The sequence below is a fragment of the Clytia hemisphaerica genome, unplaced genomic scaffold (genome assembly GCF_902728285.1).
Source record: "Clytia hemisphaerica strain Z4C2 unplaced genomic scaffold, Clytia hemisphaerica genome assembly, whole genome shotgun sequence".
NCBI classification, from domain to species: Eukaryota; Metazoa; Cnidaria; class Hydrozoa; order Leptothecata; family Clytiidae; genus Clytia; species Clytia hemisphaerica.
In genome coordinates, this window is record NW_027103455.1 from 252279 (window position 1) to 271860 (window position 19582).

At 35.9% G+C, this 19582-nt stretch overlaps 3 protein-coding genes across 3 annotated transcripts in view; all 3 read right to left on the reverse strand.

Annotated features, from left to right (window-relative positions):
• Positions 1-19582, reverse strand: part of LOC136798233 (mutS protein homolog 4-like) — a 49379-nt gene that overhangs the window by 22946 nt on the left and 6851 nt on the right. Inside the window, exons 6-9 of the mRNA XM_067054810.1 lie at positions 19456-19579; positions 19130-19196; positions 18617-18641; positions 17990-18086 (exon numbers count right to left, since the gene is read on the reverse strand). Of these exons, the coding sequence (XP_066910911.1) occupies positions 17990-18086; positions 18617-18641; positions 19130-19196; positions 19456-19579 (313 nt within the window). The remainder of the gene's footprint in view (positions 1-17989; positions 18087-18616; positions 18642-19129; positions 19197-19455; positions 19580-19582) is intronic.
• On the reverse strand, positions 3003-4088 carry LOC136798220 (uncharacterized). Its single transcript, XM_067054799.1, has 2 exons — positions 4040-4088; positions 3003-3775 (listed from the first exon to the last, which is right to left on the reverse strand). The coding sequence occupies exon 2, from the start codon at positions 3773-3775 to the stop codon at positions 3083-3085; it is 693 nt and encodes a 230-aa protein (XP_066910900.1). The 5' UTR covers positions 4040-4088; the 3' UTR covers positions 3003-3082.
• LOC136798235 (uncharacterized) lies at positions 13654-14756 on the reverse strand. Its single transcript, XM_067054813.1, has 2 exons — positions 14669-14756; positions 13654-14412 (listed from the first exon to the last, which is right to left on the reverse strand). Exon 2 carries the CDS (start codon positions 14410-14412, stop codon positions 13720-13722), a length of 693 nt encoding a protein of 230 aa, XP_066910914.1. The 5' UTR covers positions 14669-14756; the 3' UTR covers positions 13654-13719.

Below are 19582 nucleotides of genomic sequence, written 5' to 3' on the forward strand. Positions count from 1 at the left end.
TGTTTTTTTCTTCTTCTTGTCTCGTGATTAGCATCAGGTGTGGCTTGACCTGCACGTGGGACTGAATGAGAAAACTGTCTTTAGCATCGAATTGGCACCGCTTTTCGTTTTCTTCAGGCTAAAAGTTGTAATTTGCAAGCCACAAATGAAAAGAAAATTCTGTGTTAAAGGAGTCCGGGAGGGGGCAATCATATGGTCCGACCAACGGCATGTGTCGCCCGTAATGATAGGTTTTTCAAGACCCTCGAAATGCACTGTAAGGGTGCACTTTTGATAATAGAGTGTATTACAAGGCTCTTCTTTTAGCTGGATACACTGAAAGGGACGGTTTAGGGACTGCTGAATCACAAGTCTGACAGTAAAAATCTGATGTATCTTTATAGTTTTGACTCGCACTTATTTTGAACTCTTTTTCAAATTGTGTCGACATCTCAGTCTCGTTTTTGGATAGCTTCAGCAAAATAAGAAATGCAATCAAACTACACTGTAAGGTTGAGAAGCGTTCGGTAAAATTCACTTTTTGTAAGAGTCCAATTTTGAAGACCAATTTTTTGTCGGCACATGCCGTCGTTTAGAAATCGAGTTCCGTCCACGGGTCTAGGACAAAATTGTAATCCAGCATATAACTATTGGCTTTGTCCAAGGGTTAACGGTTTAGGAAAATCTTCGATAAAAAAAAACATTTAGTATATAGTCAATAAAAAAATCTCCTCTAAAAATATTATTTTTCGTGAATTTCCCCTGTAGATATTTTGACCTGAAGTTAGACTCGAAATAAATTTCTACTCTATTTTTCTGACAATTGGTATTTGGGCATGTTCCATACCATGAAAAAGATTCCAATGAAATATGACCCGCATGTAAAAATTTTGTTATGCAATCCTAGTTACCTCGCAAACGAAGTTTTACTTTCGTATCATTTTTTCTTTTGCTCAGGATAATTATTACTTCCTAAAGCAAGGTTTCTCCAGAGTGCTGTAATTAAAGCAATTACTTAAATAACCAAACGTCCACTTTATGACGTACCAAGGTTTCCAAAACCGTACCCCCTTTCTTGTAAAAAACAAACCACCAATACTCAAGGTTCAGTTCTCTCAAAATTTAATGAAAACTTATTGAAGTTCTGAGGTTGGACGTTTTTCTTGCATTTAGAAAGAAAATTAGACAAAAAAAACATAAGTAAAAGGGAAAAATGGCAATCATGGTAAGAAAATGCTCTTTTCCCTGAAAAGAATTGGAGGAAAATTCCCCAAATTTTTTTCGAAAATCGGGCACTATCAGATTTTAAACATTTCCGTTTTACATTATTGTTTAAAAGATCAGAATAACAAACGAATGGGTATGGCTTAATTTATAGGCCTAATGACATTAGATACAATACTACAATCATGGTTGTAATATTTGCGAAAAAAGGGAAATTCCTACAAAATCTTATAACCACAAACGATTCGGAAGCGCTCTAAATTAGGTTGGAAGGGTAAGGTTACAACTCTGAGTTTTGAGACTTGGGAGCTTAGGATCTAAGGATCCAAAAGTTCAAGAATAGTCCAATAGGGCTCAGAATATAGCCTGGAAGTCGACTTGGACCCCTCTCGAATTGAAATAGTCGAATAAATTTATCAATTAGCCCTAAAGCGACTTTCTCGCCTTAACTTCAAATTTCAAAAAAGGAGGAAATAAGCTAAATTCTCAACAGATTTTTACCATGATTGTATCTCAATAGAACAAAATCAAACCCAATCAACTTTGGCTGGCATTTAATTTGGTTGATACTATGAAATATAAATAAATATGACAGGAGTTTGATTTGGCCATTGAAGGGTAATATTTTGGCAAAATATTAAAAGCAAAGTTTCGTTTTCTAAATTTTATTCCACACGGCCGCTACCGCGAAAGCCTTTCGTAATACTTTCGCTATGCGAAATTAATAATAAATCTTTCAGAAAACAACCTCGATAGACAACCTTATTACTTTGAATAACCCCCCCCCCCCGGGCGTTTATCAAATTCTTTGATTTTTAGGAGAGGAAATAATTACGAACAAAGATCACTTTAAAAGTGTAAATTGGAACCATATCTTGCCTTTCACCGTGATTTAATACAAAAGTTACAATATAGCAATATAGAAAGTGGTCAAAACCAGTTCAAATACTAAAAGAATACAATTTTTATCGTGTATCAATTGGTTTTCCTTAATACGATACTTCGTGGCAGCAACAAGAGGGGAGGCATTTACTCGAAGGGAGGGGACGTTTATTTGAAAGGGGCGACCAAAAGAAGGAGGCGCTTATTCGAAGTAATACCGTACTAAATAAATCAAGCCTGCAAAGTGTAGCAATACTATATAAAGGTACCACAAGTTGTTCGAGAGTATTTTTGTGTTTTGCAAGAAATTACTTTAAGCGAATCGAGCTTTTAAAAAAGTTTCACGACAAAAAAATTATGCGAATTGTCTATTTCTGATTGTTCATTAATTTCACATTTTCATTATTTTCTAGCCAAAAAAACCGGTGGGGATGGAAAAATTAGCACCAATATTTTGCAGTGACGATTTGCTTATCTCATTGTTTTCAGCAGGGACAAATATTAGAGTATAACTTCCACTGGGGACGATACTTTGGCTAATTTTTCCAGTGGGAAGGGTTTTCAGTGAGTCTGTGAGGAGGGGGTGAATTAATATTTGTGAAACAAAGTCACCCGACATATTTGAGTTAAAACTTACTAAAAATTACTTTTTTTGTTTTTTGAGGACATTTTCAAGAAGAAGTGCACATTTTTTTTCTGAGGATTCGCATTCACAGAGTTCGGTTTCCAAAATTTGATTTGAAATAATAGCTTCACAATTTAGCTTAAAATTTGCAAAAATCAACAGAGTTTATTCTCTACTGTATTATAAGTACTGTATTTGATTCATATTCAGAAAACTGGAAAAATAAAACTACAGTGCTAAATAATGGAGACAATCGTGGATATCTCTGAAAGTAGCATTATATTTTCAAGCACAAAAGTTTTTACTTGGAGAATATTGCACAAATTTCTTTATATTTATGACCCCGAAGAAAAAAATTCAAAAACTAACAGTTCATGTTTTGCATTGGACAATTACGTATGGGCGAAGCTTTGCATCACTGTAGTGTCGATTCCAGAATCTCAAATCAACACCATCGGTTTTCTCATCTTTGACTTTGATCAAAACTCCGTAATTGGGTGAACCTTCAGCCCAAGCTTTCATTGAACCAGTCACATCAAAAGCTACCCAAGATGGTCTTGGTGTCCAAGAGTAGATTGTGGTTTTCTTACATTCTGGCTCGTTGACTGCATCACGACCAAGATCCAAATATGGTGCGTACCAGGCATTCTGTGGGCAGGATCGACATCGGTATTGGGGTCGTGCATAGCTCTCTTCCCATGATCGTTTCACACGATGAACGTTCATTTCGTAGTCGAGCCAAGGTGAAGATGAAGATGAGTGCCAACTTGGACGGTGGCGCCCGACGAAATGCATGTAGATTTTAGCCCATTCGATCTTTCCAACAGGGCAGACACTAGCTGGGAGGTTTTCGAATTGGATGAGGGTTCTTTTGACAGGATATTGACGATGTCTACCGATAAGGTTTTGACCAAATGAAGGTCTATCCCAAGAGACACCATATCTTTCCAAGAATGTGTCTTTAACAGCACTTAGCTTGTACATCGGTCCTCGTCCTTCTTCATGCTTGATATAACATTGGACTTGATACAGTGCCAAGAGGCACAGAACACCTTTCAAGTACATCTCTATAAAGAAAGAAAATGATTAGGATTTAGCATTAGGGCCGCAAAAAAAACACGCTGGCTTACTATGTATGAAATATCATATTACTCCGAATAAATACCCTTTCGAATGAACGCCTCCTTTTTAATGCACCTCTTCGATAAACGCCCCTCTTTAAATAATGAACGCCTTCTTTCTTGGAGGCGCGTTTACTTGAAACAAGGAGTCCGACATTTTAAATGTTTTGAAAGGTTAACTAAATCACTAACTGGCAGTACGACTTACGTTCTAAATTGTAATCTGAAGATTTTTCTTGTTCGCCAAACCACTTCACTTGATGAAGGTTGAAAACGTTTGATGATGAACTCTTGAATTTTTTATCCCTATTTATACAAGTTGTGATAAACGCCGAAACTAAGTAATTAGTAACTTTTACGAATATTTAATTGGTCAGCCCCGGTGACCCTTCAAATCTCTTTCACGATTTTTTTCTTCGTTTAAGACTCAACTTATAATTCCGTTTTCGGATTATTTTCGGAAAACAAGCTATCGGGAAAACTTTGGCGCGAAAAATATTTTTTCTTGGAAGAGAAAAGAAACACACAACTTCATTAAAAGATTTGCACATAATAATAAAAGAACGCTATAATTAAAAGGAAGAAAGTGAAAATGATTTTTTTTTTGTTTATTCAATAAATTGAAAGAAGCTATTGCATTGTAAATAAATAGAGAGTGTAAAAGAAAGTTTTTTTATGATTGGTTTTGAGGCTTTCTTGTCTGGAGAGTTTTTGTGTGTAAGGAAAGGAACGTCAGTCAAAGTGTGGCGTAACATAAACTTAGAATCGTCATAACTTTTGATTGAGTTATCGAAACTGGATGGAATTTCCTAAGCAGCTCCCTCAATATAAAATGCCCTATTCATTCACATTATACTAGGTTTAACACGCCATTTAAATCAATTTGAATCAATTGACTATTCTTTTCAAGTGATTACTAGACAGCTAACCGTGCCCCGGGGGAGGCCCTTAGGCAAAATTGGGTACGGGGACGTGCCGCTTGTCAGGGTTCCTTTTTTAGGCTCTGAAGATATCTGACAGGTTCCCAAATTTACTAATTTTTAAGATGTGTATCTGACAGGGTCGATTTTTTATTATTTTGGACAATATTCAGGATGGAAAACAGAAAATCTTTCAAATTTTCGTCTACTTTTATTTTCAGGGCGAAAATGGGAAAAATTCTCAATTTTTTGTTCTGACAGGGTCCTAATTTTGCCAAAAATTCATAAATGACAGAGTCCACTTTTCAAACTCCAGCGGCACGTCCCCGTCGGCCGTCAAGGTCAATGCACACTCAACTATAAACGAGGGGCGGTCTTGACTGGAGAAAAAATAAATAAATCAACATAAAAATGCCAAAAATGAACAAAAGTGATGAAAGCCGCAGTGAACATTTTAAAAGCGGCCGCCTCGGATACTTTCTCAGACAGAGAATAAAGAACAGGTTAGTCTAGCATGCTAGACGACTTAACTCAGTAAAAAATAGGAAGTAGAAAACTTGTCAGGAGCATCAATATAGCCGTCTAGAATATTTTGTGCACAACAAACTTTTCATAAAAATTCTCTTTTTTCATGTTTTTGGATAACATTTTCAGGGGGTCTTGTTGGTTTGTTTTGGTTTGTTTTTTTTCTTTCACTTAGAAATTCTCATTGGCTGAAATTTTTATTTGTTTATGTATTTTGTTGTATATGATTGTTTTCTCACCCCGCAGAAATCTGCGGGCCCTGCTGGAACTCCCGTAAGCTACGGAAACCACCTTAGCCCAGTCGTTTATTTTAACCATATCCCGACATAAAAATTTCCCGCTTTCAACAAAACGTTATAAACGACTGGATTCCCAGTCTAAGAACAGGTTTAAGACATTAAGAAATAATCGATCACATCTCTGTCTGCTTTGGACAAATTCAACTTTGTGTTAAACTTTTTTTTGTCTGAAGTTCAACCAAAATGAGCTTTTCAACCTCTTTGGCTTTAACATCGAATTAGGTTTTTTGATTGTACTTCCTTCTAATCGTTTTAAGCTTATTGGGCTGACCTTCCAGCGCAGCTGGTTTATTGTTAATTACTTCTTCTATCTCCATGTGCGACTATTTAGAAGTGTGCTTGATTAAAAACTTAGATTTAGAAACAGTTTTTTTCTTCTTCTTGTCTCGTGATTAGCAACAGGTGTGGCTTGACCTGCACGTGGGGGACTGAATGAGAAAATTGTCTTTAGCATTGAATTGACACCGCTTTTCGTTTTCTTCAGGCTAAAAGTTGTAATTTGCAAGCCACAAATGAAAAGAAAATTCTGTGTTAAAGGAGTCCGGGAGGGGGCAATCATATGGTCCGACCAACGGCATGTGTCGCCCGTAATGGTAGGTTTTTCAAGACCCTCGAAATGCACTGTAAGGGTGCACTTTTGATAATAGAGTGTATTACAAGGCTCTTCTTTTAGCGGTTTAGGGACTGCTGAATCACAAGTCTGAAAGTAAAAACCTGAATTATCTTTATAGTTTTGACTCGCACTTATCTTGAACTATTTTTCAAATTGTGTCGACATCTCAGTCTCATTTTTGGATAGCTTCAGCAAAATAAGAAATGCAATCAAACTACACTGTAAGGTTGAGAAGCGTTCGGTAAAATTCACTTTTTGTAAGGGTCCAATTTTGAAGGCCAATTTTTTGTCGGCACATGCCGTCGTTTAGAAATCGAGTTCCGTCCACGGGTCTAGGACAAAATTGTAATCCAGCATATAACTATTGGCTTTGTCCAAGGGTTAACGGTTTAGAAAAATCTTCAACAAAAAACATTTAGTATATAGTCAATAAAAATATCTCCTCTAAAAATATTCTTCTTCGTGAATTTCCTCTGTAGATATTTTGACCTGAAGTTAGACTCGAAATAAATTTCTACTCTATTTTTCTGACAATTGGTATTTGGGCATGTTCCATACCATGAAAAAGATTCCAATGAAATATGCCCGGTATGTAAAAATTTTGTTATGCAATCCTAGTTACCTCGCAAACGAAGTTTTACTTTCGTATCATTTTTTCTTTTGCTCAGGATAATTATTACTTCCTAAAGCACTTTGTTTCTCCAGAGTGCTGTAATTAAAGTAAATGCTTAATTAACCAAACGTCCTTTTTATGACGTACCAAGGTTTCCAAAAGCAGACCCCTTTTCTCCTAAACAACAAACAACCAATACTCAAGGTTCCGTTCTCCCAAAATTTGATGAAGACTTGCTCAAATTCTGATGTTGGACTTTGTTTTTCTGGTAGTAGGGGGAATTTTGTTCGATTTTTTGAAATCGCTTGACTGTTTTGTTAGAAGCACTTGTTATACATTTTTGGAAAGCTAAGGGGTAGGGGAATCGAAATTACTATGTTTCCAATTTTTTTCGGACATTTTGGTGTGATTTTCGGACAAATATGACGGTCTCAGGCAAAAATCATAGGGTTAAAAATTAATGAAAATTTTAGCTCGAGAAAACGGAGACCTGTTGTATATTTTTGGAAAGCTCTCAAAAAATTAAGATTAGAGATAAATTGCAAGTATAGGTGATTTCTGTACCTAACTCGAGATATTAACCCTTGAAAACCGTGTTTTTCACCCAGAAACAGCTATTTTGTCCAGTTTTTGCGCTTTTTGAAGCTCAATATCTCGAGTTAGGTACTGAAATCACCTATACTTGCAATATATCTCTAATCCTAATTTTTTGAGAGCTTTCCAAAAATATACAACAGGTCTCCGTTTTCTCGAGCTAAAATTTTCATTAATTTTTAACCCTATGATTTTTGCCTATGACCGTCATATTTTTCCGAAAATCACACCAAAGTGTCCGAAAAAAAATTGGAAACATAGTAATTTCGATTCCCCTACCCCTTAGCTTTCCAAAAATGTATAACAAGTGCTTCTAACAAAACAGTCGAGCGATTTTACAAAATGCCCTCTACTGTGGCGTTTAGAAAGAAAATTAGACAAAAAAAAGATAAGAAAAAGTGAAAAATTACAATCATAGTAAGAAAATACTCTTTTCCCTAAAAAGAATTGGAGGAAAATTCCCCGAAAATCGGGCACTATCAGATTTTAAACATTTCCGTTTTACATTATTGTTTAAAAAATCAGAATAACAAACGAATGGGTATGGCGTAATTTATAGGCTTAATGACATTAGATACAATACTACAATCATGGTTGTAATATTTGCGAAAAAAGGGAAATTCCTACAAAATCTTATAACCACAAACGATTCGGAAACGCTCTAAATTAGGTTGGAAGGGTAAAGTTATAACTCTGAGTTTTGAGGCTTAAGAGCTTAGGATCTAAGGATCCAAAAATAGTCCAATAGGGCTCAGAATATAGCCTGGAAGTCGACTTGGACCCCTCCCGAATTGAAATACTCGAATAAATTTATCAATTAGCCCTAAAGCGACTTTTCACCAAAACTCCAAATTTCAAAAAAAGGAGGAAAATGAGATAAATTCTCAACAGATTTTGACCATGATTGTATCTCAATAGAACAAAATCAAACCCAATCAACTTTGGCTGGCATTTAATTTGGTTGATACCATGAAAAATAAATAAATATGATAGGAGTTTAAATTGGCCATTGGAGGGTAATATTTTGGCAAAATATTAAAAGCAAAGTTTCGTTTTCTAAATTTTATTCCACACGGCCGCCACCGCGAAAGCCTATCGTAATACTTTCGCTATGCGAAATTAATAATAAATCTTTCAGAAAACAACCTCAATAGATTACCTTATTACTTCAAATAACCCCCCCCCCCCCCCCCGCGCGTTTATCAAATTCTTTGATTTTTAGGAGGGGAAATAATTTAGAACCAAAATCACTTTAAGAGTGTAAATTGGAACCATATTTTGCTTTTCACCATGCATGGTTTAATACAAAAATGACAATATAGCAATATAGAAAGGGGTCAACGCCAGTTTGAATACTAAAAGAATACAATTTTATCGTGTATCTATACGTTTATTTTCCTTAATATTATATTTCCTTAGAGCAACTAGAGCGGGTGCATTTGGCGTTTATTCGAAAAAGGAGGCGTATATTTGAGGGGGCGTTCTCTGAAAGGTGCGTTTAAATTAAGGAGGCGTTTATTCGAAGTAATACAGAACAAAAATAATCAAGCCTGCAAAGTGTAGCAATACTACATAAAGGTACCTCAACTTGTTCAGGAGTATTTTTGTGTTTTGCAAGAAATTACTTTATGATCGAATCGAGCTTTTAAAAAAGTTTCACGACAAAAAAATTATGCGAATTGTCTATTTCTGATTGTTCATTAATTTCATATTTTCATTGTTTTCTAGCCAGAAGAACCGTGGGGATGGAAAAATTAGCACCAATATTTTGCAGTGACGATTTGCTTATCTCATTGTTTTCAGCAGGGACAAATATTAGAGTATAACTTCCACTGGGGACGATACTTTGGCTAATCTTTCCAGTGGGAAGGGTTTTCGCAGTGGGTCTGTGAGGAGGGGGTGAATTAATATTTGTGAAACAAAGTCACCCGACATATTTGAGTTAAAATTTACTAAAAATTACTTTTTTTGTTTTTTGAAGACATTTTCAAGAAGAAGTGCACATTTTTTTTCTGAGGATTCGCATTCACAGAGTTCGGTTTCCAAAATTTGATTTGAAATAATAGCTTCACAATTTAGCTTAAAATTTGCAAAAATCAACAGAGTTTATTCTCTACTGTATTATAAGTACTGTATTTGATTCATATTCAGAAAACTGGAAAAATAAAACTACAGTGCTAAATAATGGAGACAATCGTGGATATCTCTGAAAGTAGCATTATATTTTCAAGCACAAAAGTTTTTACTTGGAGAATATTGCACAAATTTCTTTATATTTATGACCCCGAAGAAAAAAATTCAAAAACTAACAGTTCATGTTTTGCATTGGACAATTACGTATGGGCGAAGCTTTGCATCACTGTAGTGTCGATTCCAGAATCTCAAATCAACACCATCGGTTTTCTCATCTTTGACTTTGATCAAAACTCCGTAATTGGGTGAACCTTCAGCCCAAGCTTTCATTGAACCAGTCACATCAAAAGCTACCCAAGATGGTCTTGGTGTCCAAGAGTAGATTGTGGTTTTCTTACATTCTGGCTCGTTGACTGCATCACGACCAAGATCCAAATATGGTGCGTACCAGGCATTCTGTGGGCAGGATCGACATCGGTATTGGGGTCGTGCATAGCTCTCTTCCCATGATCGTTTCACACGATGAACGTTCATTTCGTAGTCGAGCCAAGGTGAAGATGAAGATGAGTGCCAACTTGGACGGTGGCGCCCGACGAAATGCATGTAGATTTTAGCCCATTCGATCTTTCCAACAGGGCAGACACTAGCTGGGAGGTTTTCGAATTGGATGAGGGTTCTTTTGACAGGATATTGACGATGTCTACCGATAAGGTTTTGACCAAATGACGGTCTATCCCAAGAGACACCATATCTTTCCAAGAATGTGTCTTTAACAGCACTTAGCTTGTACATTGGTCCTCGTCCTTCTTCATGCTTGATATAACATTGGACTTGATACAGCGCCAAGAGGCACAGAACACCTTTCAAGTACATCTATAAAGAAAGAAAATGATTAAGATTTAGTATTAGGGCCGCAAGAAACCAAGTTGGTTTACTATGTATGAAATATCATATTACTCCGAATAAATACCCCTTCGAATGAACGCACCCTCCTCTTTAATGCACCTCTTCGATAAACCCCCCTCATAAAATAGAAAAATTTTAAATAAATGCCCTTTCGAATGAAAGTTAACTGGCAGTACAACTTACTTTCTAAATTGTAATCCGAAGATTTTTTTTGTTCACCAAACAACTTCACTTGATGAAGGTTGAAAACGTTTGATGATGAACTCTTGAATTTTTGATCCCTATTTATACAAGTTGTGATAAACGCCGAAACTAAGTAATTAGTAAATTTTACGTATATTTAATTGTTAATTACTTCATGTGCAACTATTTGGAAGTGTGCTTGATTAAAAACTTAGATTTAGAAACTGTTTTTTTCTTCTTCTTGTCTCGTGATTAGCAACAGGTGTGGCTTGACCTGCACGTGGGGGACTGAATGAGAAAACTGTCTTTAGCATCGAATTGGCACCGCTTTTCGTTTTCTTCAGGCTAAAATTTGTAATTTGCAAGACACAAATGGAAAGAAAATTCTGTGTTAAAGGAGTCCGGGAGGGGGCAATCATATGGTCCGACCAACGGCATGTGTCGCCCGTAATGGTAGGTTTTTCAAGACCCTCGAAATGCACTGTAAGGGTGCACTTTTGATAATAGAGTGTATTACAAGGCTCTTCTTTTAGCGGTTTAGGGACTGCTGAATCACAAGTCTGACAGTAAAAATCTGATTTATCTTTATAGTTTTGACTCGCACTTATTTTGAACTCTTTTATAAATTGTGTCGACATCTCAGTCTCATTTTTGGATAGCTTCAGCAAAATAAGAAATGCAATCAAACTACACTGTAAGGTTGAGAAGCGTTCGGTAAAATTCACTTTTTGGAAGGGTCCAATTTTGAAGGCCAATTTTTTGTCGGCACATGCCGTCGTTTAGAAATCGAGTTCCGTCCACGGGTCTAGGACAAAATTGTAATCCAGCATATAACTATTGGCTTTGTCCAAGGGTTAACGGTTTAGGAAAATCTTCAATAAAAAACATTTAGTATATAGTCAATAAAAATATCTCCTCTAAAAATATTATTTTGACCTGAAGTTAGACTCGAAATAAATTTCTACTCTATTTTTCTGACAATTGGTATTTGGGCATGTTCGGTACCATGAAAAAGATTCCAATGAAATATGACCCGCATGTAAAAATTTTGTTATGCAATCCTAGTTACCTCGCAAACGAAGTTTTACTTTCGTATCATTTTTTCTTTTGCTCAGGATAATTATTACTTCCTAAAGCAAGGTTTCTCCAGAGTGCTGTAATTAAAGCAATTACTTAAATAACCAAACGTCCACTTTATGACGTACCAAGGTTTCCAAAAGCGCACCACCCCCTTTCTTGTAAAAAACAAACCACCAATACTCAAGGTTCCGTTCTCTCAAAATTTAATGAAAACTTATTCAAATTCTGAATTTGTACGTTTTTCTTGCATTTAGAAAGAAAATTAGACAATAAAAAACATAAGAAAAAGGGAAAAATGGCAATCATGGTAAGAAAATGCTCTTTTCCCTGAAAAGAATTTGAGGAAAATTCCCCAAATTTTTTTCGAAAATCGGGCACTATCAGATTTTAAACATTTCCGTTTTACATTATTGTTTAAAAAATCAGAATAACAAACGGATGGGTATGGCTTAATTTATAGGCCTAATGACATTAGATACAATACTACAATCATGGTTGTAATATTTGCGAAAAAAGGGAAATTCCTACAAAATCTTATAACCACAAACGATTCGGAAGCGCTCTAAATTAGGTTGGAAGGGTAAAGTTACAACTCTGAGTTTTGAGACTTGGGAGCTTAGGATCTAAGGATCCAAAAGTTCAAGAATAGTCCAATAGGGCTCAGAATATAGCCTGGAAGTCGACTTGGACCCCTCTCGAATTGAAATAGTCGAATAAATTTATCAATTAGCCCTAAAGCGACTTTCTCGCCTTAACTTCAAATTTCAAAAAAGGAGGAAATAAGCTAAATTCTCAACAGATTTTTACCATGATTGTATCTCAATAGAACAAAATCAAACCCAATCAACTTTGGCTGGCATTTAATTTGGTTGATACCATGAAATATAAATAAATATGACAGGAGTTTGATTTGGCCATTGAAGGGTAATATTTTGGCAAAATATTAAAAGCAAAGTTTCGTTTTCTAAATTTTATTCCACACGGCCGCTACCGCGAAAGCCTTTCGTAATACTTTCGCTATGCGAAATTAATAATAAATCTTTCAGAAAACAACCTCAATAGATAACCTTATTACTTTGAATAACCCCCCCCCGGGCGTTTATCAAATTCTTTGATTTTTAGGAGAGGAAATAATTACGAACAAAGATCACTTTAAAAGTGTAAATTGGAACCATATCTTGCCTTTCACCGTGATTTAATACAAAAGTTACAATATAGCAATATAGAAAGTGGTCAAAACCAGTTCAAATACTAAAAGAATACAATTTTTATCGTGCATCAATTGGTTTTCCTTAATACTATACTTCGTGGCATTAACAAGAGGGGAGGCATTTACTCGAAGGGAGGGGGCGTTTATTTGAAAGGGGCGTCCAAAAGAAGGAGGCGCTTATTCGAAGTAACACCGTACTAAATAAATCAAGCCTGCAAAGTGTTCTAGCCAAAAAAACCGGTGGGGATGGAAAAATTAGCACCAATATTTTGCAGTGACGATTTGCTTATCTCATTGTTTTCAGCAGGGACAAAAATTAGAGTATAACTTCCACTGGGGACGATACTTTGGCTAATTTTTCCAGTGAGAATGGTTTTCAGTGGGTCTGTGAGGAGGGGGTGAATTAATATTTGTGAAACAAAGTCAACCGACATATTTGAGTTAAAACTTACTAAAAATTACTTTTTTTGTTTTTTGAGGACATTTTCAAGAAGAAGTGCACATTTTTTTTCTGAGGATTCGCATTCACAGAGTTCGGTTTCCAAAATTTGATTTGAAATAATAGCTTCACAATTTAGCTTAAAATTTGCAAAAATCAACAGAGTTTATTCTCTACTGTATTATAAGTGCTGTTTTTGATTCATATTCAGAAAACTGGAAAAATAAAACTACAGTGCTAAATAATGGAGACAATCGTGGATATCTCTGAAAGTAGCATTATATTTTCAAGCACAAAAGTTTTTACTTGGAGAATATTGCACAAATTTCTTTATATTTATGACCCCGAAGAAAAAAATTCAAAAACTAACAGTTCATGTTTTGCATTGGACAATTACGTATGGGCGAAGCTTTGCATCACTGTAGTGTCGATTCCAGAATCTCAAATCAACACCATCGGTTTTCTCATCTTTGACTTTGATCAAAACTCCGTAATTGGGTGAACCTTCAGCCCAAGCTTTCATTGAACCAGTCACATCAAAAGCTACCCAAGATGGTCTTGGTGTCCAAGAGTAGATTGTGGTTTTCTTACATTCTGGCTCGTTGACTGCATCACGACCAAGATCCAAATATGGTGCGTACCAGGCATTCTGTGGGCAGGATCGACATCGGTATTGGGGTCGTGCATAGCTCTCTTCCCATGATCGTTTCACACGATGAACGTTCATTTCGTAGTCGAGCCAAGGTGAAGATGAAGATGAGTGCCAACTTGGACGGTGACGCCCGACGAAATGCATGTAGATTTTAGCCCATTCGATCTTTCCAACAGGGCAGACACTAGCTGGGAGGTTTTCGAATTGGATGAGGGTTCTTTTGACAGGATATTGACGATGTCTTCCAATAAGGTTTTGACCAAATGACGGTCTATCCCAAGAGACACCATATCTTTCCAAGAAGGTGTCTTTAACAGCACTTAGCTTGTACATCGGTCCTCGTCCTTCTTCATGCTTGATATAACATTGGACTTGATACAGTGCCAAGAGGCACAGAACACCTTTCAAGTACATCTATAAAGAAAGAAAACGATTAGGATTTAGTATTAGGGTCGCAAAAAAACACGCTGGTTTACTATGTATGAAATATCGCATTACTCTGAATAAATACCCCCTGCGAATGAACGCCTCCTTTTTAATGCACCTCTTCGATAAACGCCCCTCTTTGAATAATGAACGCCTTCTTTCTTGGAGGCGCGTTTACTTGAAACAGGGACATTTTAAATGTTTTGAAAGGTTAACTAAATCACTAACTGGCAGTACGACTTACGTTCTAAATTGTAATCTGAAGATTTTTCTTGTTCGCCAAACCACTTCACTTGATGAAGGTTGAAAACGTTTGATGGTGAACTCTTGAATTTTTTATCCCTATTTATACAAGTTGTGATAAATGCCGAAACTAAGTAATTAGTAAATTTTACGAATATTTAATTGTTATTAATTGTTAATTACTTCTTCTATCTCCATGTGCAACTATTTGGAAGTGTGCTTGATTAAAAACTTAGATTTAGAAACAGTTTTTTTTTTCTTCTTGTCTCGTGATTAGCAACAGGTGTGGCTTGACCTGCACACGAGGGACTGAATGAGAAAACTGTCAATTTAGCACCGAATGTATTTTGCGGCATTTTTTGTTCCCTTAAGACTAAAAGTTGCTATTCACAAACCACAAATGGAAAAAAGCTCCGAATAATGTTTTGATGAGTCCGGCTTTTTAAACCATAGGATATCGAGCTATTCCAGAAATAGTCCGTTCCCCCCTGTCGAGGATATCGGATATCCAGGGGGTTAACGAATTTTGTTCAAAAGTGGATATCCAGGGGGTTAAATATCTACGAAGGAGTGGATATCCAGGGGTAAGCATCTTTATAAGAGAGAATATCCAGGGAGTTGAGCTAATTTTTAAGAGTGGATATCCAGAGGGTTCGATACTTGGCAAAATCAATATCCTCAACAGTTGGGGTTAAATATTTTTCTGGAAAACCCCATTTTGCTGCATTGGCATCTGCTCATCGCGTAAATGAGGTACAAACATTAGGATAGGATGCATGTTTTTTTTTTAGTACATGATATTTTTCTACTGTCACTGTAGTGATCCACTTATTAAGGTTGAGCACTCTTTATCTTGTGATTAAAAGTATTACAAAAGACAACAAAAATGGAAAATAGTGGGAAAATGGTACGTGACCGATACATGTTTTTTTTATTAGAACATCCAAAATTTTTGAAGCCTTCTGATGTTCCTAACTATTTGAGTTTTAAGCCTAAAAATGTTCTTTAACATGTTCTTATTTTGACCATTTTCCAGAGAAATCTGAAGAAATAGGGTGTTTTGAGTCCGCAGAGCCTTAAAATGTTTTTAACTTGTTCTTAACATTTTGGCCAGCAAAGCCTTATGTTCTTATATAATTTGTTCTTATAAAAAAAACATGTACATGGAGTCATAGATGGAATCGAAATAGGCTTCTAATATCTAGAAAACATAAACTATAAACATTGTTTTCTTCGTTCAGAAGATCCAAGAAAATGACAGATAGCCCGCTTTAGACAGGAACATTCCGTTTAATATTTATACATGGGGTTGATGAAATTTCCCAAGGAGTGATCCGAGTGGTCTAAGGAAAATTATTTTTATTTTACCAGGGGTGAAACGAAAAGTTTATATTTCCAGGGACCTAATTTAATTTTCCAGGAGGTAAATAATATTCAAATTCCTCCAGGGGGTATAAAACTGGTTTTAGTTTGTCCACTCCCACTCTAAGGTACGAAGAAGAATTTTTCCAAGGTCTTTTTATTTTCAAATTTTACCATTTTCCAGGGAGGATTGTTTTGATTGATATTAAGCCCTCCCATATCTCGGAATGTTTCTTACCTACGAGGGAGTAGGAAACACTGCGCTGCCACGCATTGCGACTCTACAGGTGCGAGCTGCCGAGTCTTGGCGTATACCTTGACACTCGAACCTGTAACAAGTGTCGCGGCACGTCACAATGCACGGCACATCTACCCACACTCTTGTATCAGAGTAGTGGTACCCAATTCCTCTCACATGGCATGGGTTGACCCGGGCGAAGATAAATTCACTTGCCAAGTGAATCAAAGTACCATGGTGAGCATCGAACTCGGGCCTCTCAGACGGGAGTCAAGAGCGATGACCACCATACCACTACGCCACCAGGGGGTATCTAAATATATTATTTTCAAGAAATTTTTGGCTTGGAAAGGTTTGTTTTACCACCTGTATGTATATCAAATGGAACAGGCCATTACAGTCCATATAAAAAAGTGACAAATATAAACGAAATAAAACAGCCGTAATGACGGCTGCAAACTCCGGTCATGGGTCAGCCTTTCTTAACATATCTAACATAAAATTTAAAAGAGTATATCCTATTAAGTGCGAGCGCAAACGCAAACAAAATCGGGAAATCAAACCCGACTATCGCGATTGATCGGATTTACGCACAATTACAAATGAAAAAGATTGGTTTTAAGAAACTCTTTAACTGGAGTTTAATAACTCAACAAAAAGCGGGCTTTAAGAAATTTGCCATATCAGGAATAGATTCAATAATATGACCCGCATGTAAAATCTCATTACCCCGTGTGCCAAGGTTTACTTTCGCATCGCTTTTTTCTCTAGATCAGGTCATATCTTACTTCCTCATAGCTTCCCATGCTTCTCCTGGGTGCTGTAATTAAAGTGTGTTTAATTACAGTGACGTTTTCGATCTGTAATTATGTTTTGACTTTGTTTTATGCCTAGAATCTTTTCCGGTAGAGAAAAGGTGCTTAAGCATATTTTTCATTCAAACGAATGGGTCGGAACTATCTCTATCTGATAGGTAGATCGATAGATAGATCTCACATAAAATTATTATTTTAACAGCAAAAAGGCTGTAATGCTCGATGCTAGTCTGGAGACCATACTCTGTACAAAAATATTTCTATCCTGTTAAAATCCCAACAACTTCACTGAAATACAGTATGGAATTATTGACTCGATTCAAATCACAAAAGAAAAAACCGTTATTTTTTCAAAACAATTCAAAAGCTCGCGCCACTTCTTTAAACAATAGAGCTGTTTGACGTCATACTTTTGTTTATCAAATCATAACAATAAGATATTAGCCAATCAAATTCTGCGATTAATTCTTGCATCTTGTATAATAACTACTGTCTATACTTTGATATTTTTTTGAAACCACATAGACAGAGAAGTCGGGTCTCCCAGCTAGCTCGATGCAAGAACTTAATGGAAAAATAACTATTTTGCTGGAACCAGGAGTCTTAAAAAAAGTTCATTTCTTCGTTTTTCAGCTTCATCCTCTTAAATATTTTTTTAGAAATTATAGTACTCTGGATCAGACCACTCTAAAATGGAGTATGATATGAAAGGTCATGGGTTCAACCCATGGTCGGTAAAACCAAGGACCTCAAAGACTTCATGTCTATCTGTTTAGTGAAAGCCAATTAAAAAGAAGGATCAAGGGTAAGTGGGGCGATCCAGGGAGAGAGTAGCACTTTCATTACCTTTTGGTAAGAAGCTATCGAACCTTTGGGACACTCCCTACTGCAATTAAAGAAAACTTACCTATCAACATTGTCTTCTCACCACCTTTGAAAAGAACTTTCAATGATTTGGCAGCTAATACCATGTTGTAAACAAACTCTGTATACTTCACTAACGCCTGAAAAACAAAAGAGAAGAAGCTCGATCAATTTACAAGAATAAATAGGTTTTTTATAGTCCCGCCCATTTTCCTATGAACCATTGACGACTTTTCTAGTACAAACCTTTTCCTTTTCACCATCAGAAACAATGAAAATAAAGTGTCTTTAAACAATTAAACATGTCGGACTATAAAATCCGTTCGTTTTAAAATTATCTGATGTGAAGCGTAGAGTCTTAACAAGTGTTTACAACCTAAACTTGCATGGGGGCGTATTTTAGAAATATTTCGAATTATTCCATTTCGAATATTCCCATCAAATGAGGCTGAAAAGTTTATTTCATCTAGAGAAAAATTAGCAGGGGAACAGAATCCAGATACCGAACCCAGGAATAGTGGATTGTTTTTATAAGTTGGTACATTAATTTTAGGGGTCACGGTGTTTACAACTTTCAAATATGTAAAATGTTTTGGGCTATGGATTAAGATACTGGATCCTAAACTCTAACCCGGAATAGAAAAAAGAATTCCATAAGAAATATCCTTACTGCAGTAGTAGCCAGGCAATAATATCTAAAAAGATAAGGAAACAAACTTTATTTTACGTCAATCCTTGTTCAAACTATTTGTTAAATAATCAAGCCTAGTTTTCAGCCATTATTTGCAAACATTATTCAGAATTTGAGATATACATGCCAATGACTGATTGAGCTTTCTTTATGGGTACTCTCAAAAGATGCTCCTTCGTATCATTTCAAGTATCAAGTTTGAATCAGGCGCAACGTTATCGGCCTTATGGGTCAAACTACATTATTACACGAATATTACTAGACAAGTATTCAACGGCCTTGGAATTAACAAGCAAAAAAATAACACAAATTTTATTTGCTTTTTCAAGGACACCACGGCTGGTTTTAATTAAAGGGGTTTTAATTAACACGAAATTTCTTAATTCGTGTTAATTACATTCCGTGTAATAAGGTATTTCTTTTTATTTTTTTTCGGGACACTGAATGTTAATGAAAATACTATGCCCTCATAAGAATAATAGAAAATTTTACTTGTTCTGAACATCCATTTCAACTGTTTGAAATTCTGGAACACATACATCCTTGATACATTCTAAGCCTTCAAAGAAAAAATCAAAATTAAGAGAGGAATTATGATAAAATATATTGAAACAGTAGGAATTTTTACCTCAAAAAACATTAAACAAAAGGTCAACATAAAATTGATCGTACATATTTAAAATTGAACATGTTAAAGCCTTGGAACCGTATATCGCTTTTGTCCATTTATTTATTTAGTGCCAAAAGGAATAAAAAGCACAGTTCATAAAAGTCAGACACCGCTCAGCAAATTGAAGAAATGACTTTGCTTTACAAACCTTTAGTTTCATTGAAATATTTTCGTTGGACAGTTGTTAAATTAATATGTGGATTTTGTTGAGATATAGCTTCAAATAATGGAGACATATTCCCGTTTTCACAAGCCGTTGTAGGCATAATTATCTA

Coding starts and splice junctions, on each gene's coding strand:
- LOC136798220 (XM_067054799.1), bottom strand. CDS start 3,775: ATGTACTTGAAAGGTGTTCTGTGCCTCTTGGCACTGTATCAAGTCCAA.
- LOC136798235 (XM_067054813.1), bottom strand. CDS start 14,412: ATGTACTTGAAAGGTGTTCTGTGCCTCTTGGCACTGTATCAAGTCCAA.